The following is a 27909-nucleotide window of genomic DNA, read 5'->3' as shown; positions in this document are numbered from 1 at the left end:
TGACATACTTGTTGCCCATCGCCTGCGATGATCTCGGCTTCGGTACGAACAGAGCAACAAGTTGGCAAAGCCCTTAAAGCTTTCTAACGGCGAACGTTTTAAAATACCAACTAAAATATCGATGGAAGATTCTGATCAATTGTAGGCCCAGTAGGCAAGCCACGGCCTACGTAGAACGGCTATAATGAGACTGAAGGAGACGATCGATGTACGACAACAGAAATACCTAATTTCCTATATTATCATTTTTTGGACATAAATAAATATAAATAGCGTTAAGCTAAACCTGGTGGTTATTCATGCCCCGACATTATGGAACTATGTTCCGTGCAATAAGTTCAAGCACTTCATAGTAAATTCTAGCTTGTGGCTTTCTCCCACATGATGTTGTTATGTGTCCAATTCAATTTTTACTTTTTTTCGATTTATTTTCGGCGCGAATTCAAATACACAATGTTTCCTTTTTAATTTCCGGCTTATTTTTAGAATTGTCTGACTGAACTCAATCGATTGTCACTTTGATCAGCGTTGAGGTAGCTGTTTTCGATCTCGTCCGTTCGAACATGGCCAACTGTATTCGATCGGCCATCGTCTTGTACCATAAAGCACATCCTCTAGCTTCTTGTTTACTTCCATGCATTTCGCACCTAATCGGTGTATCTAGCCCATCGATTGCTGCCTTATTCTAAATGATGAAAGGGTGACGGTTCCCTTCCGAAGACCGCTTGTTTGATATAAAATCTATTTCTTCAATCAAATTTTACTCATCAAAAATAGAGAGAATCTAGTTTTATGTAGTAAATTATGTATGCAGCACATAGTACCCATCAGAGAAAGTATACGAGTGAATATTATTTCGCCACGCAGCAACTTCTCCATAGTGTGTGTGCGCCAAATTTCATAACTGTTTAAAATCGTTACCCATGGGCATTTTTTATTAATTTAATTACAAATGGGTAGAAAATATGAACTGTACTTTGCGACCTAATATATATAGAAAACAATCAAATCGTCCCGTCGTTTAATCTCGACTACACAACGAGCGAAAGTAACAATGGCAAAAAAAAAAAAAGCAAAAAAAAGAACAAGTCAAACTCATTACACCCACGTATTTCACGCAACATGCAGCGCTGTACGATGGGTGTCAAGAGTGGTCGTCGTAGCGCTGCTGTCGAGTGCACCAACGCGTGCACCATGTTTTACAATGTCGCGACGGTGCAGCATCGCCAATAGTGGAACTTCTCGTCGAAAAAATCAAGCGGTACGGAACGAAACATGGAATGCGAAAGTATTCTTACGCATCTACGCTACTTGATTGAGGGTTACGCCGTGACTCTTATGGCTGCTGCTGTTATTGCTATTGCCGCTAGAGCCCACAGCAAGTGAAGCTGTAGGTGGCCTTAAAAAAGAAATCTTCCATCTTAACGAGCAACGAAAGCTCGCCCACGCAGAAGGCTATCCGCGTCAAGCCGTCTCCCGCACGAGCTCGCGGAGACAGGGCAAGTGGAAAGCGAGTTTGGCTTAGCGAGTAATCAGCGACGGTAGAGCGACGAAGTGAATGTTTTTCATTCTTCAACGCAAACAAGGCCTTTCGGCTCAGCCTACACCCCTGCTCCAATAGTCTAGTCTGCTGTAGAACTGGCAGAACTTTATAACCCGAAGGCACACGCGAATGGGCAAACGCCGCGCCGATGAAAGGCCCCAGAGGCGGGCCCTTCAACACTCGTAGGTTTCGTTATTTTCGAGTACTTTCTTTTTCCCGGTATACGACTAGGTAGAATAAGATATATAGGCTTAGCCGACAAGCTGAGGCAACCATGTTGAACTCTCCTAAATACTTCCTGAAGGCTGTTCGCGATACAGACTCGGTTATTGAGGGCAAAAACGACCCGAATTAAAAACGGTTATTTAGCTGCTTGTACAACCTTTCTTCTGAAATCATGTTAGGCTGCGTTCAGCAGAGTGGTTCGGTTGGACCAGGGCGTTTGGGGGCTATACCCCTTCTTCGTACTGTGGATCGAACAAATATACCGATATGTTGTACCTTTAGATGATAGACTGCAAACATTGCATTAATGTTGGCGTTAGCAAATGGTCTTTTTGTGCAGAACCAGTAGACCAGTGCGATAGGACTTCAATCGCTGTAGCGAAGCCACGAGATGATAGACGTTTTGAAAACTATATCGCCTAGGATTATCTGTCTAACCGGCCAGTTAGAAGTGTTGACACGTAATGTCTGCCGAGGTCATTGGAGTCAGTTGTGTTCCCGCCGTTAGTCAGTGCCTATGGATAAGACGTAGTATTGAACACTTCACTGCTACGGTAAAGAGCTGTTTTGACTTGACCGTTTAATACGGAATATAATATACATATATATAGAAAATGAACAGTTCCTTGTACCCGACGGGATTGAACACTGGCGTATTATTTGACAAATGTAAGTTACGGACCATGTTCTTACAACTACCGCAGGAAGTCTTCCACAACTTTTCGACGTCACGGTTATAGGCTAACAAATTTTTACATTACAGGTATATGTATTTATGGGCAGCTAAACGACAAACGAATATATAATGCCCAAAAGAAACTGTCAATGTGGATTAGTTGTTACTTGGTTGTAAAGGCTTTTGCAAACGATACAATAATATGTGCAATGGCAGCAAGGTTTCTGTCCTGCAACTGAAAAAAGCTTTGCTACTCCTAGGTTAATCCTAGCTACTCTAGCCTATACATGTAAAACATTACTTTGAGTGATGATAACTGGTATCGAGTTCGTACAGCTGCGCCTGCGCCATAAGCCGTCAACGCCAAGGGCACTTACACTATTTACCAAAGGCCAGTCCGCACATCCTATCTATAGATCCGTTCCTGCTGGTTGGCTTCGTTTCGAATCACTCGCCCTCGACGACGACAACATCAACAACAACAACAACAACAACAATAGCAAGTATGCGACGACGAGTAGATCGAGTGCGGGAATCTGCGTCCGTACGTGGATCTGGACCCAAGCGCCAGCTTGTTCTGGCCTGGCCCACAGACTCGATACCGCTCCGCTTGACCGAAACAAAGCATAGTGCCAATCACAAGAACACATAAGGCCAATTCATAATTCATTAGCGGAGATTCCGTTTCATCGCATTTCGCTTAGAATAATTTTGACATTCCGACAACTCCCCCGTCGTGCACGCTCGGCATTTTGTCAAGACAACGGTTGGCTGGGCAGCAATTGCACGACCTAGTAACGTTTCAGCCCGCCACGATTGCTAACTCTATTCAAGCGAGCAAATGCGCAGATTTGCATATCAATGTATAAAGTATATATTTTGTCACAAAACAAACCCTTGAGATCGCCGAGTAAAGCTATTGATGCATGCTCGATGAGCTACATGGCGATGAACGCCACCCTTTGGTACTTTTAGTGTCATAGCAAAGTAAATTAACCCTTGCATTGGTAGTCAGAGCGTTAAGACTGTGTTGTCATCAGTCTCGTTTGTTGTCTGATACATAGACTAAGAATTTCGAAATATAGTATAGGGACCAAACTCGTTCAGCTGTTCAACAGGAATACCCGTTGTTACACTGACTCTTACCATTTCCATAGCTGTTTGCTAACATCTAAGTCATACAGACTTTTCATCACATCAAGGCCTTTGCAATGTATTTAATGTAATTAATTCGCGCACGTAGCGCACTATCTTAATTTATAGTAAGTAGCTAGACATATCGACACTTTGCCTTTGGGTTAAATCCTCCGCAACATCGATCAACACATGGATCACATGTGGCTCACGTTGCTGAAAACGAAAGAGATACAATTAAGGCGTTTATTACCCTTTCTCCTACCGTCCTGATGCGTGACAAATGCAAATGTTCAGTTCCTGCTTTGCCTGCCACCTCTACGTAATGGAAGGATCGTACGCTGGTTTTCCAGTTATCTAGAAATAAGCACCGGAGCAGTTGAGAGAGCGCTGTCTCGGTTCGTGAAGTCCAATTTTTTTAGCTCTGTGCAACTTGCTGCCGAACTCGCCTTCGTATTCGGACGTATTTTACCTTCCAGCAAAGCCGTTCACGCCATCCCCTCCAGCTGTCAGGCTCGATTAGCCTGTCACACGGCCTGTGGTGGTATTCCCGTCATCCTCTCATTGTGCAGTTTTCTGCCTGCGAAGCTCCGACTGGTTCCGCTGCTCGACATAAACGACCGACGTTAGTTAGCCGCTACATACTCGACTCAACTGAAAGGTCTGCCACCAATGTACCGTTTGCAGTGGTAGAAGCTAACAGGAAAGTAAACAAGGGCTCCCAATCGGTTTCTCAATGCAGGTAGGTCCAAACCGATTTGCGTCGCCACCTTATACCAAGGGACCTTTTACAAGGCATTGGTCGATAGGTAGAGCCCTCTGCCCGTCAAACAGCAATGGCATTGAACGAACCGCAGAAGCACAGGGAGCGCGCAAGGAGCCGCCAGTTTCCAGAACGAGTATGGGGTCCTAGTAGGATGGAACAGAAACGACCGAACACGAAAGAGAGACAGGTAAGCTTGGTGCACAGACAGACGCAGGCAATTAGCAACTGTTGATTGTTAGCAGCAGCCCTTTCAGAAAAAAAAATGTGCACCATAGTTTTAGCTAGGTAGTAAATAAACCAGCTGGTATTATCTACTGTTTTGCACGCGTCAGACATAAAAAATGATTTCCACGTTATAGATGACGTATGAAAGCATGCGCCCATCCGAACGTCACTGACATTTTTCCTTCTGAATTTTTTCCTCGACTAGTACGTTGCTGTGCGACTATCGTTGTAGGATTATTCATCTAAAGCTCTAGTAGGAATTCTACCGGTATTACGCATTCGTGAAGACAGCAGATGACACCGTGGGTAGCTAGCATTCTCGAAGCCCGTTGATTAACGTTCGACGTTTGTCACGATTTGATGACAAGACAGCGGGTAAAATTCAAAATCACGCGAAAATATGCCACTATCCACCTGTCGTAGAATTGCAGGGGGGCAACTGCCTGCAAAATTACCATTTTCAATTATTTAGATATATACGTGTATAGGTGCTAGATGTTTTTACGGTAAACATATTATATTCAGAGAGAAAAAGCAATTTGACGCTTGACAGCATATTCAAAGATGACCCGTTTTTGAATTGGGTATCGTGTGATTCTCTGAAAATATTTAATTTATAGAAAACGTAATGTTGAGTATCACCGTCGTAGCCTTATTCGTTGAGTATAGTTTGTTTATTGTTTTGTATTGGTTTGTCAGTGAAACACTATCTGCTAGCGAGCCAGATCGCTGAATCAGCTTCGAGTAATATATTGACTTCAGCTACGCTAAGGAAGGTGTATCGGTTTAAAGTTGCTATCGGATCGTGAATCTGGGAAGACCGAGTATACGCGTTCGTCTTCCAGTGAGATGACACTTACCGAGCATAAAAAAAATGTTTATAAAATTGTCTTATTTTGCCAGAAACAAACAACACTGTTTCGTTTGTTTTCATAGCTGCAGTAGTGGCGCACTTGAGATTTGGCCAACGACGACACCTTGGAACGATCCGCCATGCCCGCTGTGCCACTGCTGTTATCTTCCAACATTGAAACAGTTGGTGTACGTATATAATTTTGCTTTCTTTATTGATACATGTTGTGTAGCATTCACGTGTCACTAATGAAATTAAGCACTGAACTCTTTTCACCATTTCCTATATACGTATATCAATGGTCAAAACCTGGTTGTATTTATAACACGGTAGCGGGATGGTATGGTTTCGAGCGTACGATTCGTGCATGCGCACGACATCTAAGGCTATTGAATTTGTTGATAGTTCTATAGTATGCAGGGCATGATAGTCAATGTACTGTGTGGCAGTCGTCAACATCAAAGCTCCACTATCCACTAACAATAAAATCCACGCCTTGTTTATTTAACGGAATCGGCCTGTATGTATGTACGGCAGCAACATGGAAGATCAACCAAAATTATTTTCAAGTATTACATCGATTGTCAAAGCTCAAAACGCAAACCTGACGGCCCACCAGTCTATTTCATACCTCTTACTTTGCTAGATACGCGTCAAAATCGCTTTATTAAATTGCTATTCAGCGTATTTATTAAAAATTATACGTATCGTTTTTTTGGTACCTTACACATAATTATGGCGGATTCGATGTTATTCATCAGCGTATTCCATATCTGCAGACATGTATTGGTCCAGCCTATAACTTTCCAAAAAGGTTTGCTCCGTTACAGCAAGGAAGAAAAATGACGAGAAGGACTAGTAACCGCGAATATATCAATATCCCATAAATATAGGGCAAAATATCCCAGTTATAGAGCGTATACGAGGCGGTTGACACGTGTCTCACTATAGGTGAATGTCATTACAAAAAATTGAGGTTAATTCCACACCAGACGATAGTAATACGGTCTACAGATCTCTTTTTTTTTTTTTTTTTCTGCAAAAAAGTCTATTTGATTAGCACAAAAGAGATGTACTTTTACGGTACATCCCTTCTCTACTATGGCAGAGAGTGGTACATTGTCAATCGCCAGGAGCTAAAAATGGCCAGTGCCAACAAGAAACACACGTTTCAATTATGAGAACTTGTCAAGGCAAACCAATTTAACACCATGGAGATGGCTCATATTGTGTTTTCTCCTAAGCGATCATTTAAAATAGGAAAAATACCACAAGCGTATATATATATATGTATACATGACTAGTAAAATGAACCTAATTGACATATTTATGCCTTCACATTTCTTACACTTGGAAGCAGATGCTTTCTTAAAGCCTATGTACAAGTACGCTGCCTCTTGAAATGTTAGTCATCGCCTATAAACAACAGAAAATTAATTGCCTAGGCATAAATGACTAGCAGTTTCACATTGTTGGGTTGTTCATTGCTTTTAACATTGACACAGCTAAAAAATATGCTCTACGTGATTACTTGTGCATTTATTACTACTCAATGGTATGTGTATATATATATATATATATACTGTTGCCCGCTTCGTCCCTCCTGACCTCCCACCGATGTAGTACATCGTCAAACGATTGTATCTGCTGTAGTGTCGAGTGTAGCCGTGAAAAATGTCGACCTTCTGGGCCAATTCCGGCCAGGAGTAAGGCCAAAACCAGCGCAAGTGGCACAGGCACAGCCAGATCTACCCACAAACAAGTGACAACCGGTTGAGTCAGCAGGGGGTTCTCTTCTCCTCCAACGACATACTACATCGTCTCTTCCCTCCCCCCCAGAGCAACAGGGAGGGAAAACAAACTGTTGGAGAAAGGCTACCGCAGCGCCTAGTACTACGTTCCAAAGCTAACGTAGGATCTCGAAATAAGATTGATGACGAAAAACTTTTTCAGCCCGTCGTAGCGCAAAGGCCAGCCGCCCGGCCCTAAGTAACAGGGTTTAGGTCGAATCGCTCTGTAAGCGCTATTCGTTGTGGGGTTGGAAAGGACGAAGCCCGAAAGAAAGTCTGGGGGGTTGAATGGAGCCTACGAGAGATTAGCCGTCATCTTAAAGCGTATACAACTACTACCACGACTACCAAGTAAGCCGACAAGGTAATAGAGGAACAGTAACGAAGGCTGGCAGAATCAAACATATTAGGGCGGAGAAAGGGAAAAATCGACGGCATTACTGTTCATGACGGCTACGGTATTGGGCGGGGTAAAATAAATGATTTGATCGCACGGACGATGGCGACTTGTACAAGTTCCCCAATTAAATACGACAGCAACTATGAAAAACGAGAGAATCGATTCGTGAAATGATCGTTGAAATCAGTGTCCCTCATACAGTCACGCGGATAGGACGGGCAAGCTCTATGATATAGGTGCTGCAACGGTCACCAAAACCCGACAGGTAGCGAAAACGTAGAGTTGTTTCTTTAATCGGCACTCAACTAGTAACTATCTCTCTACGTGTAATATATTTATGTTTCATTTACAACTATTATGGAATACCCTGAATATTGGTGCAATTGTCTAATAGGATGCTGAACAGCTATCAGGAGTTTCTGATTAGCTGAAGAAGTAACATGTCTGGCCAGAGAAGCGAGCGCTTCGTTTGCCTAGTCAATTCATCATGACGTTACATAGCAACGCTTCGTATAAATCAGGTGAGACATTATTCCGGGCGACTTATTGGTTCAGCGGCTACCCCGCTGTTCGATGTAATAACATAATAAGTATCTCGTTGATGAAGGGGAACCATGACAACGAATGTAGTATTTAATAAAACGAACGCCTCGCGGTTCCTTTACCCTGCATGCTGATTGCTCTCCCTACAGTTGCTGCTGCTCCCCGAACCGTGGAGTAGAAACTGAAAAAGATACTTAATAACGCTCGTTATGCGATATGCTGATTACGGTACTGATGCTGGGAGCTGAATTAAGAGCTTCGTTTAATGAATCTATTGAATGATCAACGTAACTGTAGTTACAGGCTGTGACATGGTATGTCATGCTACAGAAATCTGAAGTAACTAATTTTAATTTGAACAAATTTCGCAATAAAAAAGATAAAGATCACCTGAGCACATTTTCGCACTGGACTATCAGAACGGTGCGAGAGAAGATGTAGCCGAATGGGTAGGTATATGCTATCTGATGTCAACATATATACACGTAAAAATAACAAACGGTCTTCGCTCCGAATGCGCCTTAATTGAATGCCGTTTAAAATAAGCCTCATTCTATCATCAGCTTCGAAACGGTGTAATGCAGGTGGATAGCAATGGGATTGTTTACCAATGGGTACTACGCAAGGAATGTAATTACGTATTTAATAAGGGCGTGAATTAATAATACTGAGATATAAAAACATACATAGAATCTGTTGGAGGTCGCCATGGAAAGCTTCGAAGTCCAAACGCTACTTTCACGCGAGGATAGAGGTATTAAGTGACCTAGTAATACAGAACATTGTTCGGAGCTCGTTCTTCGTAGCTCCTTACGCATCTACCTAGTGCACAGACAAGTTCCACGTATGATTATTTCATTCGCTGCTATTAAACTACGAATATTTCATGTTCATCCATTGCACTTGTACTGGTAACGACAATATCATGCGCAGTACCCTGTTGTTGCTGTCCTGCATTCGAGATGCAAACGGGAGCGCAATATGGTGCAAACGTCAAACGAGATAATGGTTCGCATCTTGCCCTTGACGACACGCCGTCCGTACATTTCCCACTTGTTGGTTGTACACTCACCATCGCCGACAATTCATCCGAACAAGGCGTAAACGTTTGTTAGTCAAACAGCATATCACTAACGCGCCAGCGTAGCACCGTCAGCAGGCGCTGGCTTTATAGGCCGTTTCCTGACTCGCCTGACTCTGCCAACACTAGGAACGAATGCCGTTTGGAATTCCTACAGGAATGACAAGAAGGGGAGGCAACAGGGGCTCAAGGAGCGGTGGCTAGCCTCCAGATGGACTCTCAACACAACAGCTGTATAGGAGGGACATACAGGGCTACCGCATGCTCATACTTTAGTTCTTTTCCTGAACAGGCGGTACCGTCCCAAATGTCGCAGGCAGTGCGGTGGACGGGGGAGTATTGCTTTGCTGGAAATGGTCAAGGCAGCAGGCTCTATTTAGCTGGCGCCAGCTTAGCGTTGGGAGAAAAAGGAAGCGAATATGAAAATGTATGGGAGCAGCTATTGTCTTCGTATCAACCTGGTTTCTTTATTTTTATTCCCTAAAAATTTTCAGGGCGTTTTGGCCCTAGGCCCGCATAAGTCTCTGTGGCCAGAAAACGCTTAGATGTGGCTTTTCAGGCCGTATTCCATCAGATAGGGCCCGTGTGTGGACCCTTCTTCCCTATTCAGAAAAGCCAACCGAACGCATGTACCAACTTTAGCCGTACATAATTGTAAAGCTAGCGCCTTACACAGACAAAATTCCAATTGATTTTCGCATCTAGGAACCACTCAGAAAGCTGAGGACGTTAGATATCACCGTTGGAACCTTTTCAGAATTGCAAGGCTAAAGCTCTCAATGAGAAAGGAAAAAGAAACGCTTTGAGCCCAGCAAAGGCCCTCCAGCTAATATCCGCCCACCTGCACTTAATCTTGCTAAAGAAACAATCTTACAGTACGCATCGGGTGCGGATAATCTGCTGATCGCACGCACGACGTATCCCTGCAAAAAATGCTATCATCATACAACCCACCTTTCGAGAGGGTTTATTAGACAGACCGTAGACATAGCACCAGCATCAACAAAACCACCCGACTAGTTGTAATATCTGGCAAAGACCACCCAAGAGACAATGTTTTCCACCCATTCCGGCAGCGTATTTCGGAAGCCTCCGATGATTCATGAAGATACGATAACCGAAAAGTTTTAAGCATAATGACTGTAAGAGGAAAAGTCCTGACAAAATACTCAAGAGCCTCTTTGGCCAATTCATCTGGCATCTCATTTGAAATGATCGCTGCATGGTTAGGAATCCAAATCAAGGATACGCGTTTTCCATTGAGCGCCCACACCGAGTTAAACGTTAAGAGGAGGAGGAAGAGGAATCATATTCTGATCGCTAGTTCGTTATCTTCTGTCTGTAGTATAAATGCAACGCGTGAATCAAAAAAGATTACAAGTCCGAGATGGGCAATGTCGCAAACGCATATTCTAGCAAACATCGAGCTCACCTAATTCGATCCCCAGCAAGGATAAATTGTGGGGGAGATGGTCCGCAAATAGTCATCTACCAGCGGCGCCTTAGGAACTAGCGCTTAAGGAACTATCAATTAGTTACCGTTAAGATTTAGTCAATCCGCGGTTTCTCTACCAAACCATTCTAAAATCGGGCAGACAGCGATCAATTTGTTTCCTGAGGTCTTGTTTGGCCGGACAGAGTCTCCCGATACATTAGCGCAAGTATGTTCGAGAGAATCAAGTCTCTTGAGTGAGAATCCTCGGAGAATTTAGCGATAACGTGCTTTGATGCAATCAAAATTGAGTGCCGTGGAAAACGGTTCCTCTATCACTTCCGGTATGTCCTGCATCTCGGATTAGTCAATACTTTATACAAAAAACGGTCAGCCAGCAATATTTGTTTCTCGCGGATCGGAGTAATCTTGTGAGCCTGCACAGGCTCCTATTGTGAACGTGAGATCCTACTATAAACGTGAGAAATACTGTCCTATTGGTTGCGAGCAGATCCGCATTGAATTGAAAAGTCGCAAAGTAAACAACCAGTTATGATAAACAAACACGAATCCTAAAAAATAATATGATGAAACCGACCAAAAGAGCTTTCAGTTCTTGTTCCCATGTAAACATCAGGTACCTTTTTCCTGTCCCTCTTAATGATAAAGAATAGACAGTGATAGAGTACTGGCGAGGGGATGACTGAAACGTTCCACACAAAAAGAGACCGTCGGGTTGACGTCTTTTCGAGATGATTAATTACTTCAAACGACATGTCTTTTTGCTGCTGCTGTTGAAAAAGTCAAGTAAAGAAGGAACTGCTGTGGCCAACCGTAACCATGAACAACGCCACCAAAGGGGTTATCTCGAGCACCTGGAACTGTAGAGAACATAAGAGTATTCAGTGTCTCGCTCCCGGGGTCCTCTCTTCTTCTGTTACTTCTAGGTTTTTATCTTGCTTTTGTTAGACACCCACACAGAGACACGCACGAAGCTTGTCACCTTCACCCACGGCCATTTCTTTGCATCTTATGTATCCTGAGCAACTTGTGGTGTCTGCAGTGTATCATAACAGCAGTGTTATGTGCTACGCTATTACTGTGCGAAAGACACGCTTTATTGGCTAGTTACTGAATACTGTTATACTATGGATTTATTGAGAGCGGTGGACGGGTGGTAAGGTACCTTATCAAAACTAAATATATTGGTTTTGGGAAACAAGTGCGTTATGTATGTAATCTAGATAAAGTTTCGTTAAGAACGAACAGATTTTCGAATGGTGGGTAACACAGGTCAGGGAATTACATAATGCATTACCTTGGGTAGTATACCCCTAAAGCACTCGAATCGTACCGAGTAATAGAGTTAATCACGGTAGGAGACACATGTCAATTTTAATGGAAGCATGAACTACCTACTTGCGGGGTTACCCCAGTGTGACTGGTTCATACCAGGCAAATACTTCACTTGTGCAACTTCTGGAAATCTAATGAGGCCTTACATCACTTCGGATACACAACGGATATACAGATTCATAGACAACTAAACGAGCGCATGTTCATTTAATATATGAGGCTAGTTACTTGAGTATTATATAAATATGTGTTTCTCACATCGCACCTCAGGACACACATAGACGCTACACATTGTGTTTCGATTTTTAGAGCGCCACATGCACGAATGAATGCACGCGTATTTAAAAGGTAGAAGAAAAACAAGATGTATGATGCAACAGAAAGCAAAAAATAGACAGAAGTAATTAAATGTTATAAAACATTTACTTACCAATGACGTTATCATCATAGCTTTCTGCTAAGGACTCGCTATTTCGAATACTTGCTTCACCGCCTCTACCTTTCCTGAATAGACTCTCTTAGCCACTACAACGGCGGCTGTAACTGCTTGTTTTGTTATTATACTACTATAACATTGCCTTAAACTTTCGCTAGGCCTTGCGCGGCTTCGATGCAGCCAGCATCTTCACTTGCTGGTTTGCATTGCAGTGTCTTTCGACCCAAAATTTTCCGTTTACTTGGCCGAACTCTCTGTTTTCACCGCTAACCGTACCCTTAAGTTTGCGTCAACAGTCGCTGGCGTACGCGAAAAGCGAACGTCAATTCCGGCACAAGCATAAACCTTCGCTTCCCCGGGGCAACCGTAGGTCGTCTAAAAATCACCAGCACTCCAGAACTCGTCAAGCTCCGACCATCAGAGTCTGCTTCCAACACCGCCATCATCCAGGTCCTTTTTCCACGTTCCTGTCCCGACGATCGAGGCCTCCTCACGTCGATTGAGTCCGATAGTCAGTCAGCACAAGTCTGCCCTGGTTCCGCCTTCACAGTTCCATAGCCGAGCAAACACAAGTTCCGAGGCTATGATGGTATTAGACGCGTAGAGGCTGCTGTCCTGCTGTTGGGGGTTCTGTGCTGGTCATCCAGTCGAAGGCGGATTGTTTCGTTGGCCCGCAAAGGTTAACCTAATACAAGAACTGACCAGCATGCGTCTTACGAAGCGGACAGAAGTAAACCCAGACAGCTGCAAGTCACAGTAAGAGTCCGAGATAAGCGGGAGGGAGGCGGGGGTATTCTAGGGGCAACCTATAGGTTGCAACTGCCGAATCAACTGCCGCCATCTTCGTTGTCAACGCTGGCAGCGGCAGAATGGAATTTTCCCCATCTGCTCTGTTCTTAGGCGGCAAGTTACAGCAGCAATGGAGCAGTAGTGCAGACTGGCGGACGCGGAGTGCCGGCTGCTGTACGGCGTCTTTTGATAGTGATGACAAAGCGCTTGGAGAACAGGAGACGTGAGCCAGCACCGCGTCATGGACTTCGGCCACCACTGTCTCTAGCCAATACAAATTGCTGTATGGCTACGTATTGGGACGGAGGCCGTGAACTCGAAGGGCGGCCGTCGACGACAGCAGAATTCTAAGGATGACACACACAAAGCGTTAAAGGATGGGAGCCTGGGCAAGGGGTTTGTAGAGCAGCCAAAAGCGCTGCTGTTGCGCCGACACTGATGCTGTTGTTGAATGTCGTCATCATCTTCTGAGACTTAATCTTTTGTTTCATTGACGATTCTCTATTTGGGCTCATTCGCCGTTTATCGCTTTTTCTATCGGCGCGTTCTGTTCTCGATCTGATCTCACTCAACCTATTATGCTTCGTCGGTGTCGCACGAGAACGACAACAACCTAATTAGACGGACCTAACTAAACGGAAGGTTTTTTTAATCACTCTGAAGAAAGCGACGAGCCTTTGCTCTTATGTGCTGAAGTTATCGCTAACTTTTCCTCAGTAATCGAGGCTGTGCAATATGGTGGAAGACATAGAACATACAAAGGTGCTATCTGTTGCCAATGCTGTTCGCCTTCTCGTGGCATACGCGAAATTCGTTTTGTCTACGTCCGGCTATCGGTGCCGCTGTACCTATGATTTGATGCTGGGCGCAATGTATAGCTATTACTTGTACAGCCTAGATATACCGCAGTGTTCGAAAAGAGTTGCGCCGCTGTCACATGCACCGTCAGTACAAGCAACAGATTTTTTGTCTATCAAACAAGCTATAAAAGGGGGTCTCTTGCGGAAATACCTGAACCTCTTTCATGCAGTCAGTTCCTTTGATGACCAATGAAATCTTACGTCGGTTTATGTCATCAGTTTACGATGTCTGAAATAACAAGATTAATAATGTCGGTTGGCTACTGTGTTAGCATTCTTTGCCGCGAAATAGCTTCGGTGAAAATGTTTGCTTAACTGATCGATTGGTGACATCGTTAATGCTCGCCGACCGGACAAAATCTAGTGGTATTCCTTGTCTGCTACTACGAACTTTTAGGTATACTTCAGGGTATACAGAATTCGAAACTTTTATTTTGGATTTTTCGAAACGGATTTGGTATTGATCGTGTACTTGCGACTGAGATCGTGATCGCGATTGTAGGCGACCAACTTTATTATACCTTCCCTAGGTTGTCAATGTTTTGCCCAGGTAATTTTGGTGACCCGCTTTTGTTGTACATAACTGGATACCATTACATTTTAACAATCCTTACATTTACTTAACTCGACTTAATGCGCGCTATAAAGTGCCGACTCTTCAGTCTTCTATTCACGGCTGTTTTAAATAATAAAAAAAAAAAACTTCCAATGATATCAAACATGTATATGCTTAAAACAACCGCAGCTTCTCTTAACCTTTCGGCCTGAATAGGCCCTCGTACGTTCTAGACGGTGGCGGAAGACGCTTGATTACACAAATCACACAGCCCTAGTGATTTTCGACAATGTTTCATTCATGCAATAACAGAAGACAATCCGTTAATAGGCCTCCGTAAGTACATGGTATAGCAACCAATTAGTGTATCACTAAAGATATAGACAACTCAAAAATCAGACTGCGTCACCAACGATTACATAGGGTTAGTGTGCACGCTATTACTTTTGCTGGCGGCTCGACGAACCGGCACGAAGGGCCAGGTATCGCGCCCAGGGAAATGCCGGCTCTGTCCTTTGAATATATATCCGACAACATGAAAACAATTTGTCGCTAAAATAGCTACTATGAATAGCCGTAGGTGGCGTTGTAGTGAGCGACTAGGCCTTTCATATTTATTGTGACTGCTATAGTTATTGGGAAGTGGACTTTATTTTTAGGTGTTCCACTCGCTGGGCCGCGTTGAGTTAGACCCACGACGTTGAAATACGTAGCTTGCTCCTTAGGTCGGGCTGGTTCCAGCAGCGCAGTTGAGTGAACGCGGAAGCAAACAGATAGCCAAGTAGACACAACTTGTCAACGCGCATAGTCCAACGGCGTAGCCACTTAGTCAGCAATCACAGCGATACTCAGACACAGAGACACGGTCAGACGGACCAAAAAAACGATCAGACTGAAACCGGTTTAAAGCTGGTTAGCCGGTTTGCGAGCAATTTCTACATGACTATCGCAGAGACCGGCTCGAACGGATCCAGGTCTACTACCCAGTTCGGCCGCCCGTCGCTTTTCTTCTTTCCATTTATGTATACGCCACAACCGTCTACTACAAGCTTGCAGCCTATGATGATCTTACAAAAAAATGTAACTACTGCCTGCATCAAACTCAAAAAAATGAAAGAACACCATTACTGTTCAATACCGCCGATACAAATGGCGGTCGAGAAACGTCGACACGATAATCATTGCACCTTACAAAAATAATATACTGGCGCCAAAAGAAATTAGTTCTGCCTTTGAAAAATCTTTGCCGACCCAATAAGCAATTTCTGACGTCGATGGGACAGACATCGCCTTTCTGTCTTCGTGGCTGCTGGCTAGAAACTGCAAAAAACAGGAAATAGAATGTTACCACTTTGAGCTCAACACCTCATTTCCTATTACCTATAATACTATAGATGTCGGTCATTGCGAGTGTAGCTCAGTTGTGTCGCTGATGGTGTATGCGATGCATGGTAACGTGGCCTTTGGTGGGGCAACGGTGTTCCGCTGTCGTCATATCCACATTGTAACAGTTTTCGTCGTTATCGCTAGTAGTGCTATATAGCTGTGCAAGTAACGGCAGTACTTCTTGCTATCAACTTTCGATGAAGAGGTATCATATTGGCCCCAGCGAAGCTTGCTTCAGAGAGCCAAGCAAGATAATAACGATATAGGGAGAAAAAGAATGAGAAGCCCTTTGAAGGTTTGGACCACGGAGCCGCCGTCCTAAAAGCAACGATAGGAAGCGACGCGAGTAGAAGGTGGTGATGGTAGCAAAGGACGTACGAAATCATTCGCTTGGTCGTTCGATTTCCAAAGCACATTGCCAGTCCGTAGAACACTGTGATAGATGCCACGGGTACGCTATCAAGCTTCGACAACGAACGACCAAATCGATCTTAAATATCTATGGCAGGAGGCAATTCTTATTTGTGACTGTAGATTCAGGCTACAATGACCGCCAATAGCTATGCGTAAGCATTATGTATGTTTTCTTCAGACTGATTGTCTATTATCCTCGTGTAATATCATTCGTCCTGCGCCCCCTTCGTATCCGTTCGTCCGGCAAAGGCTTACGAACGTTCATGTGCTTTGTTTATGCTAAAGATCCTTTAATATGAGACCAACATTTTTCAGGGTCTGACATACATTCTAGCATTTAAGACTTTAACTAAAAGTAAAGCCCGGTTAGGAAAAGCACAGCAAAGTAGTCGGGCGTACTTTGGTGAGGTCTCCGGCGAGAGTTCTATGCACAAGCTTCTTGCCAAAAGACAGACAAGCACTGAAGGCGTTTCCATAGGCAAAATCTCTGTGACCTCCCTTCTCGGCACCCGCACTCGTTTCTCCGGTATTTCGTTCATTTCATTACACGATGCTGACACATGTCACACCGTTGCGGATCGGTTACTCGTTAAAGAGTTAGATAACAACCGGCGCAGCCATGTATCCTCGCGACCTTCGTGATATCTAGAGCTCTAGATACTGTGTATTTAAAAAAAACCTCCAGTATTGCACAGACAGCGGCTAAGACCGACACAATATATTTTGCTGAATCACACAAAAAGATCGATCCATCTCTTGACCACTTCACAAGTTTTTTCGCCATTTGTCCTTTACAAACCAGAGCAATTCAGCTAGATCTTGCTACAGCCAACCAATATTCGTTCTTATCCGCTTCTGTGATTTAGAAACACGACATACTATATTCTCGAATCGGCTTCGCTATACCGGACCAAATGGGTTTTGCTCACAAATGCCCTGTCTCGCATTGAGGCTATTCAGCTGGCCAGACTATGCTACAGTGTGCCGTGCAACATGCTACACACTCCGTATAGACACACTCATACACAGCGTGGCTCCGGAAAGATCCTTCAAGACATATTGGAGGATTTGCCGCTTGAAGTAACGTCAGACAGTCGAGCGAGAAGTCAACCAGGGAGCAAGCGAACGAGCGAGCGCTTGTAGGAGACACTTTAGAACTTTGGTCTTCGGACGTTAGGCTACCATCTGCCAGCTGTCAGCCACCGTCGTTCGCCGCAGCCAATCAAGACAATGCTATCCTATCCCGTAAGTTTGTTTCGGCTAAAACGCTTCAAGGTCTACTACCGCACAAGACGAAAGGAACAAAGCAACGGGAAAGAGAAACAAAAAGCACACTTCAGAGGTTCGTTCTTTTTGTTTTGCGGATTTGCTTTCGCTGCTGTTCCCGCTCAATCGGATCGGACGTAACGACAGTACTACCACCGTACTTTACCCAGGTTTCACCTAGGTTACATAATATGAACTCTACTGACCATGCAGAGCTGATCAAAACCGGGTGAATGGGCAGATCTAGTGAATGTATACTTAATTATTATATGAGTATGTATATACTGAGGTAGGCTATGAAAAATGTAAACCTGTTTTTTTCATAGTGGTATAAGTTACCAGGGCTTTTTCTAATGGTTTGAGAGTCGATTTCGTCAAGGGAGGTTTTTTAAACTTCACTGTTTTACCGCAAAAAGCGTACTAGACCTAGAGACTTCGTATCATATACTAAATTTCTACAGGGATCAGCGGAAATGACTGGTTTACTGGTTCATTATATTCGTTGCATGAGAAAAATAGGATGTGTAAACGTTTACCGGCGCGATAGAAAGGATTTTATAGGCGAAATAAGGAGATTCGCGCAGTGTCAGCCTTTGAGCAAAGGACTTTTTGGGGTCATTCAGCTAAACAAACACTTCTTAGACTTCGCTCATTATCTTAGCGGCGTCAATAGTACTTTTAAGAGAAGTATCTCTGGTATGACACCAATCACTATCGCACAGATGGAACGCCGGCACGATTGGTAAGACGTGCAAAAAAAAATCGATCACTATGCGCCTTCTAACGACTACGACTACCATTTTTACGATTCATGAGTGAAGGTTTATACCTATTGAAAAATACGCACACATACAATACTCTGCTGTACGTAGGGCTATCGAAGTGCCGCTGGTGGCTGATAGAATAGATTCACTTATCAATAACAAGCTCAGTCTCAAGAGGCACCCCGTGCCCCTTGCGCCCCTGTGAAGCTCGCTCCCTCACAGCCTCTATAGAGACGAAGCTAAGGGTTAGATAGATTTCTAAGTGGCCTTTACTGATCTTTAGCAACACAGAGCTGATGCATCCGTGCCTGAATACACTTCCCCTAAACAACGCTCCGCTTATTCAATTTTTCAACTATTCGTATATGTGAGGCTAGGTGAATGTATTGTTCCGATCGGATGGACGAAACAATCCGGACCGATCTGGGGCTGATACCCTGGCTTCATTGACGCCACCTTTCGCTGTCTCCTTCTCCTAGCATACAGATAGATAGAATTCGTTAATAGATAGAAACCGGCCAACTGGTCCGAGATCGCTTCTAAACATGTACTAACGGTTCTGCCGTAATAGATCGACGCTGATCTTGGTAGCGGTGTAGGGCTCGCATAAAGCGGCCAATAATTCCGATGATGTCTGTATAAACAAGGAGCTTGTGTGATTGCCACAATTTTTTTTTTGTTCAGAATCCAGGACGTATGAACCTTAGTTAAAACTAGAGGGTTCAAAATACTGTAATCGTTGAAATTAAGTAGGAAATATTGCATATATAAATACAAACGACATTAACTAGCATGCGTTATCGTAGCAAGACTCGACATTATAACATTGACTTCACATGAAATAAACACTGTTATAACAATAGCATTTGGTTATTTACTTAATAAATTGAAGAATACACGGAATATAATTTTAGCCACGTTTTAAGAAAACATAGATTGAACTTCGGATGGATACTTACCAGATCGGATGATTGTAACCAATACGAATTGATGCCGAATAAATTAGGTAGCCCCGGGGTATATCCACGTATAATAATGAGCGTTGAAATATTAAACACCTTGCCAACTTATTCGGAATTATGCTCGGACAATCCGTCATTCGAAGTTATCTTAACGTTTTAGCATGATCCTATGATGGTATATATATATTATGTTGCGAAACTTGGCAGAGCCTATAAAACATAATAAACATCCACTGATTGTGGTACAGTGAGACCTTTACCTTAAACTTAAGAGCTTTATTAGTATGGTTTCCTTGCTAAATAGCTTGGTGTCTTGCTATTGATCACCGTTTTTTTATTTTTGAAATTTTTTGAAATTAATTGAATGCCAGGGTACGAGAAAGCAGTTTTCCATGTCACCAACTTTTCCGTTCGTTAAGTTAAGCACATTTTGTATCTTAACAAGTAGACAGCGGGCAAATTTACCATCTTCATGGGTTTTCCCGGTGCACAAGATTTTTTTCGTGAGCAGAGTTGCCCCATGCCGTTTCATAATATTCAAGAACAAAGAATTAATTGCAATTATAAACAAATTAATTAAAACGTGTTTGAGTTATAAATATGTCGCCGAGGACAAGCAAACCCGATCGTGTCTACGGCACGGGGCAGTGGTCAACAACCCTCGCATCCAGCTGTTACTGAAATGCTGTGTTTGTTGTAACCAGTCAGCGAGCGTTCCCTAGACGCCCCAAGGACGCCAATAGGCTCATGCTAAACAGACAGAGAAAGTCTCGGGTCTGTTGGTGCTGCTGCCATCATATTAACGATGACGAAAGACGAAATGAAATGCTTCTTCAGTCCCTACAGTGACCGAGAGCCTTTTCGTGTGTTTCGCCGCAGTGTCGCCAACGGCCGATGTCGTAAGGCCCCAGATGCCCACAAATAGAATGCCACCATGACTGTATCGCCGAGAGATATAAGATCACGCAGACCCATAAACAAGCAGTGCGGCTTACATGACCACGTTCGTTAGTCAATTCCAAAAATAATGAATATTAATTGTCGATGAGGAATCCGCGGTGTATTAGCGTTGCTGAGCTCTCGTTTGGCCTATCCGCTACGGGTGCGATCGTAACTGCTGTCGTTCGAGTCATCGATCTAGCCACGTCGCGACGAGGCCTCCGAGCATTAGCAGTCACCGTTTACCAATGAAGAACGATTACCTAAATTATTCCATTGGCTATAATAAGCGGACTGCTTCGTAGGACCTTTATTGCCACAGTCGCGTATTGTCAACAGCAAACGATTAGATAAAACTATCCTTGACTAAGTAGTCCGTATGCCGAAGTAGAAACGGTGCCGTTTGTTGAAAAAATAATAACTAAGTTCTAGCAAATTGGGTCTATTTGAAAGTTCAGCAGAAATGCTTGCATATTACAAACGTAAAGATTGCTTTAAGTATATATACATAATACTAATAGGACGAGTCATAACCGGATGAATGCCAGGACCGTGCAGATGACGGGCTCACCCTGAATAGTGGCCTGCGCGCCACTACACTCATTGCTTTCACCACTAATATTATGTTTCATAGAAACGTACCGCGTTTTGTTATGATAGAGTGCCAAGAGCGGACAAACCCTACAATTATACCATCGCACCTTACGACGTCTATAGTACCCAACTACCCCCATCGCCACGGTTGTTGCAGACAACCTGCCACTTCTGCTTGAGTCACCTGTCCACGCAACATGTGTACCAGTATAAATATAATATATATGCGTGCTTACATACATAAGACATTAAAATTTCTATTGAAAAGTGGACAAATTGAAAATTTAAAATCAAGTTTAGACTCGATAGCGGAGATTCATAAAGTTGGGTCTCAGAATTTCAGTTCTTCAGAATTTCAGTTTTTCAGACTTCGCCAGGCATCTACTAGGATCGAGTGTGGCATTTTTATCGAATGATATATTCAAAAATGTGTTTTATGTCAGGAATGCCTCTGAGCGAATTGACGATGGGTAACAAGAGCTGATGCTGTGTGAGTGCTACTGTTGCAGCGTATTGAACCCCGTCGGCAACCTGGTGCGTGATAGCGTTCCTGGCGAGAATCTCAAACGTTATGAGGAGTGAGACTACGAGAAAGGTAAAGCACTGGTTTTGAGCTGATCTAATTAATTTTGTAACAAATAGAGCTATTCAAGAGGGAAACATGGATGATATGTTCTTTTATCTGCATTATTTTCACAGGCACAATACTACCATGCTATTTGTGTAGTTGTGTTTTCTTCAATCGATTTTTAGATTTCCCTATTATTTCTATTCATAAGTAGTTAGTTATATTTTGAGCGAGTGTTTTTTTTTTTTGTTATTGTGATTCGCACCTGCGACGACTTGCAGTCATCCGTCAATTGGTCCTACTGCTCCTACCGTTCACAACGTCATCAGCCGACCCCTTTTTATGTGTGAAACTATACTTTTATTCGATCTGTGTTCGGTACACCTATTCATTGGAATAAATTGGCAATCACTTACCGTTCCGTGTGTCGATATCCTGCGCCCAGTCGGGTTCACGACAGTGAACTACCTGCCCAGTCCAGGGCACTACCGCTAGTCCGACAACCAGCAGTATCAACAACAACTCCACTTGCAGTGGGTTCATAGCGTCGGCATTCAGTAGGGTATCCCTTTGAAGTTATCGGGTTGGCCAAACGGAAACCTGCTACGGCACTTCCTCTTCGGTATTTTCACGCGGCTTTTTCGCTTGGGACACTTGAACTTGCTCGGAGCAATAAACTACCTAGGTAAGCCAGTAGGCAAATAACCAACGAAGTTATACAGCTATTCCCACGTTGTTTTTGATTGCTCGCACCGGACTGAAAAAAGCACAACACGCAGTCGTCGTTACTTGTCCACTTTCGTATCACGCCGTTATCACTTGTTTCCGTTTTCTCGACTATCACGCACAGTTCTACGAGGGTCACTGTTCATTTTATTTAATACACAGTTGATTGATGCGACCGGAAGTCGGCTCGGAAAAGGAGACGAACGTGGTACGGAAGAACTCATAATGCCAGACCATTACCTTACTACACTACCTATAGGTGCGGAGGGATCTACAGCAAACGAAATATACAAACTGATTCACAACAAACACTCATTCAGAGGCTGGGTCACAGTCTGTCTGGATACTACCATGCACCGAATACCGACCGACCGACCGACCTTCGAGCGAACAACCTGTTATGGCCGCTATGGCAAGCACTTCGCTTTAGAATCACTTGTGGAATCAATGAACGTGTAATACTATAGGTTGGTATTCTTGGTGGCAAAAACTTAGACCTTCTTTGTCGCACATGATGCTGATATCATTGCAAAGAGACTCTTGTTTTAACTGCAGAGTACTCAAGAGACGTAGTCGCGTTACGCCCCAGTTGCAAAATCCAGTTAGAGCCCAGCTGCTGCTGGTGCTGCTGCTGCTGCTGTTGCTGCCGCTTCTTCTTCTTCTTCTTCTTCTTCTTCTTCTGCTGCTGCTGCTATTGTGGAATGATTCCATGCGCGGCTCAAATCAGCAAATCGCGTTGAACTTTGTCCTTCGTGTGCATCATCGCACAATTCTTCCTCTGGCGGGAAAAACTGCGCCCATGCTTACGAGTGTATTTTCGACGCTTTTGCCGCTTATGTCACATACAGTAACACGCGCCACGAACGTTCCGTTGACGTCGTCGACGACAATCCGACCTGGTCATCCAGATGACTCTAAAATGAACGAAGAAGGATCGAAGAATATAGGTACAACTATGTACAGGCGTACCTTTAAATGTTTAGTTGTTATACGACAGGTGCACACTCGGCCTTGCTCTAAGCACTTTTCTGTCCTTGTACTGCAGAGTTTATATTATTAGGACCCAATGAAAACATACTTCAGTACGCTTTTAATGCCACCGTCTCAGTCCCATAGACGCATCGGTGACACTTTGTTTTTGTTGTTATTTCGTATATGTCATCATATGTTGCCACACGTTATTTCGTTAGCCAGACAGTATCGCTCATTAGCTGTTTCGTCCACTCAAGTAACGAACTCATCGGCACAATCTGCGTTAACGCTTCAACAGACTACCCTGCCTAAACGTCTACGCTTGTATTCTAGCGGGCGTCTTAGCTGCGCAAGTGCTGTCAGCTTGTGCTCGACCGTCCACTTGCGAGATGTTCCCCAGAGTCGGTGTTCCTAACTCTCTTCACTTCGTGGAGAGGGCCGCATGGCTGTAAAATAACGAGTGAGGGCACGGAGGAAGGTAATGCCGAAGGAAGTGACAGGCGGCAAGTAACGGCACGATGACCAGCTAACCAAGGGTAAGCCAGACAGGAAGTGGGGGACCAAGCAGCTAGGATGCGACTAGCATGGTCCTGCTGTGTTCGTCGTGGGGAGAATCTGGCTAGACTGTAGGGAAAAACACTAAAAAAAGGGACTTACTACTAGACGTTTGCTCTGCTTGGCTTACGACAACCGAACAAGCAAAGAGCCGATAGTGGCCTATGGATATGTTGACATTCGGACATGCTACCACGGTAGAGTGCGGCCAAGAGAAAAGATGGTTGAAGCGGCATGAGGTGGTATTGTCTTGGTATATACATGCGAATATGGTAGAGTTTATGTCTGGTGGAGACGATGATGGGGCACGTGGTGTTCTATAGAGTAATAATATTGAAAGAGACATTGGGAGAAGAAATGCGAAGTGACTTCGTGTTGATAGAAAATTGAGGAAGAATCAAGTTTCAACAACTACAAGTTACGGGTGTAATTGTTGCAAGGCTCCGTTAAGGGTTGCCCATAGGAAAGCTCGTGCGGAGTGGCAAAGCAGAAATTTCACCGTTAGGAAAATGAACCATACGTTTGCATATGACGAATGTATAAACGAGTACTACGGAAACGTTTTGTAGGGCGCTTACTTTTCAATCCGAGTAAAGGCAGGCACATTTCGAGCCTCGAGCAAAAACCACTCGGTTTACATAGATTGCTTATATTGAGGGCTCTACGCTGACACATTCTTGAAACAATGCTACACAAGTTGAGGCAACTCAGGTATCGTATAAGGCTTTTGAAACGGTGTTTTTCGCTCCGTAAACCTTCGTAAACGAACGGCTTCGACTTTTCAATTATTTTATGTGTTCGGCCATTGCTACACACAGTTCCGTTCAATTGCTTACGTTGTTCCGAAGACACATAAATCGTCTTGCTGGTCTGAAGTATTAGCCAGGAAAGCCAAATCTTCTTTTGCCAAAAATAATGGATCTCTTTCAAACTGGCGATTTGCATTACGTATTCTATACATTTTTATAACAGATTACTTGATAAGCATGCCCAATGCTTCCTTCTTCTATATTTCGTGATCGTTTGCTTCATCAGCTGTGTCGATTACGTATGCGCAAGCAAATAGGATCTTCGTTACCTTCACCTGGCTTCGACAGTTCCCCTTCATTCTTGAAATCGTTGATAAGTAGCTCAACTGTGGCCAGCCTGACTCCTATCGCGTTTTGTTTAGCTGCGCATAGTTCTTTCTCTTAATAAGAAGCGTATCGGCCGTAGGTGCAGCCGTATTTTTACGAATATTACAACTACGATAATAAATTCTAACTAACATAATAGGTTCAAGAATAATGCGGCGACTGAGACAGAAAAGGAAGAAAATGTGGACTTCAGAGATTAGCGTGTTAAACGTATCACGTCTGGAAGCTCGGTTAGACCGTGTCTCCTCATTTTTAAGATCATGTGACCCATCCCGATGTCAGGATGAAGCTACCACCGTGGCGTCCACTGATCCAACAACTGTTGATGCCAGTATTGAAGCCGTCAGTTAGTTGACTCGTAGGGCCAGTAGCGTCCTTGTTTTTCGTACTATGTGCCACTGCTGGTGTTATTAGCGTCAAAAGAGGTAATAATGACGATAGTGAGGGCCGGAAATTTCCGACGATACTTCCTCAACATTTCTGTCCTTTCTTCTTTTCTATTCAATCTTCAGATGACCGCCCTCTGTTTACTAGCCCAAGTTTCAATTGAGTTAAGTGAACTAACGTAGTCTTCAAACTAGCCACGCCCACGAGGGCAAGTGGTTTTGCGGCGGCTGGCTCTATTTATCAAGTCAACTGGTTTCAAATGCTTGTCGAATTGGGCATCCCTGCGACGCGTACTCCGCCACGGTCAGTCAACCGTTTCGAGTTAGAGAACGTCAGGCAGAGATTTTCTGCCCCCTACTTGGGAAGTTTTGAGAGTATAAAGATGTAGATACGATTGGCGGCAGGCCATGCAAGTTGAGTAACTTGGCGACTACTTAGAAGGTTAACTTTTGTAGCCGCTGCAAACCTAGCAGATATTGCATGTATGGTTCGGCGCTCGACACCTACTGGGCAAAACCGCACTGTCGTGGAAACGGCCCCTGTAAATTGTGCCCTTTGCTGTTGATCGTAGTGAGCCTTGCTCATTATTGATACTCACACAAACGGATATCCTCCTGACGATAGGTGCGAATACAAGTCGCTTGCCAGGTAAACCAGTTATATAAGAAATCGGCCGTGAAAATTCTAGTCTACTTAATCAAGCAACTATATTATAAAAATACAACACCGATAACATATATTAAGATACTATACTAAGAATATATATCAATAGATATACGAATGGATGGGTAGTAAGCAAACAATCGAAAATATTATATAGTGGGCACTCCTATTGATTTAAATATAAGAAAGGGTCCAAAGTAAATAATCCTCATCAAAGCAATCGATTCGGTGGCCGATTTCATCTCTCTGGTATTATGGCATATGATAATCGAACTTAGGTTTTCCTCATTTTTTTGTAAAATAATTCCCTATGATTTCCATGGTCTCTATCGCTTTCGCTATTTGCGCCTATAATTTGTGTGTCCCCTGGTCTCGACCGAAGTGATCCTAATTCAATTGGTTCAATCCTAATGACAGTTGAACAGAATAACGCTCCGAGATTAAGCTTAATATATAGAACAAATGAGCTTGATAAGTTCCAATTCTCTGATATTTCCGAGCAAAAAAACTTGAAACCCGCACTCAAATATTTTCCACAGATATAATAAGAAAAGCGAATAATTTCATACTTCGGTGCAATTAATTTTACGCCCTCTGCTATGGAAAGATGATTAAAAGCTACATACATTTTTTCTATATATATATATATATATATATTTACTGTACGATATAATTCTGGTCTTTATTTATATTCTATAATATCAGAAATTGATAGTCTTGAAATGATAACTAATAATCCTACATCAGAAATAATTTTCAAGTTACCACGAATGAAAAATAGATTGAATAAATCAGAAATCTTGTGTTCAGCACATCTGATCACGAATAATTGGTTATTCCTCGATCCCTAGCCTTAGCGACCTTTGAATGAACTAAGGCTTCTAAATGAGTCCTGCTCGCTGAGGCAACCAAATCGGCATATTTTCACAGTGAAAATCTATCAGAAACTTCTTAAAGCGCTCGGTGGCACCATATCATTCGAGGCATTTCTGATTAACCGATTACCAGCCCGTACCTCAAAAGTAGTCACTACCGAGCGGAGGAGGCGGCGCGTAACTCTGTTCTGCCATTATCGTGAACTATGCGTCCTCGCTCAAAGACCACCACGACAACAACAACAGAGCACAATAACAGCAGCGTAAATAACAACAACGGCGCCAACAAATGTCTAATAGAAGCCTATGCAGAGGACATCCAAGGCACAGCTGCCAAATGGGTCGTGTTTGAGATAACATTCTAATGTGACCGAAACCGCTAGCCGCAGGAGTCGGCCCTCTGGTGCCCTGAAGTCTTTAAGCACAATACGCAAAGTTTTGAGAAGGATCGGCTGCGATTTGGAGGCATCTTGGGACAGCGGTGGAAGCAAAGGTTTCTACTAATACCCGCTATGCAATCAAGACTGCGAGATTTAGCCATTTTCCATTTCTCGTGCTTATCCCGCGCTTTGGAAGCAGGTCTTGGACCGGCTGTATTATGGACTATAACGCTCCAGCAGTCGAAGTGATACTTACGCCTAACCATCGGTCAGGACAAACTCTGGCCGGCTAGTAAACTCGCATGTCTATATGGCGTCCTTGTTATCACCTATCGCACCCTTACTAGTGTCCCACATAGAGGCAATAACGTCTGTGACTTCGGGAAGAGGCAGTCAGTCAGTCAAGCAAACGCACCCGGACAATGTCAGCGGACCTCCTGTTTCGCTTTGAGACCGGCATCGTCCGACTCATATGGCCGTCGACCGAACTAAGTAGAATTTTCCAACATAATACAGCTGCTGCTGCTTGCGCCTGCAAACCAGTCGAGCTATCGGAACACAGTCTTCGGCAGCGGGTTCACGCTTGATTTGCCCAATTCTCCCGCCATCCCAGCAAGTCGCAGGAGCGACGGACACAGTAGCCAGGCGGTTTCCATC

At 43.7% G+C, this 27909-nt stretch overlaps 1 protein-coding gene across 3 annotated transcripts in view; it reads right to left on the bottom strand.

The window, feature by feature from the left end:
* The window catches only part of LOC111259581 (uncharacterized), a 75055-nt gene extending 51415 nt beyond the window's left edge, over window positions 1-23640 (bottom strand). For all 3 annotated transcript variants that reach the window (XM_022831723.2, XM_086967958.1, XM_022831724.2), the window contains exon 1: window positions 21975-23640. In XM_022831723.2, coding sequence (XP_022687458.1) covers window positions 21975-22101 — 127 coding nt within the window. In that variant the 5' untranslated portion in view covers window positions 22102-23640. The remainder of the gene's footprint in view (window positions 1-21974) is intronic.
* Between the last annotated feature and the right edge of the window lie 4269 nt (window positions 23641-27909).

This window comes from Varroa jacobsoni, unplaced genomic scaffold (genome assembly GCF_002532875.2).
Source record: "Varroa jacobsoni isolate VJ856 unplaced genomic scaffold, vjacob_1.0 scaffold_348, whole genome shotgun sequence".
Lineage (NCBI taxonomy): Eukaryota > Metazoa > Arthropoda > Arachnida > Mesostigmata > Varroidae > Varroa > Varroa jacobsoni.
The sequence above is the reverse complement of the archived record's forward strand: the minus strand, read 5'-3'. Positions and strand labels throughout refer to the sequence as shown.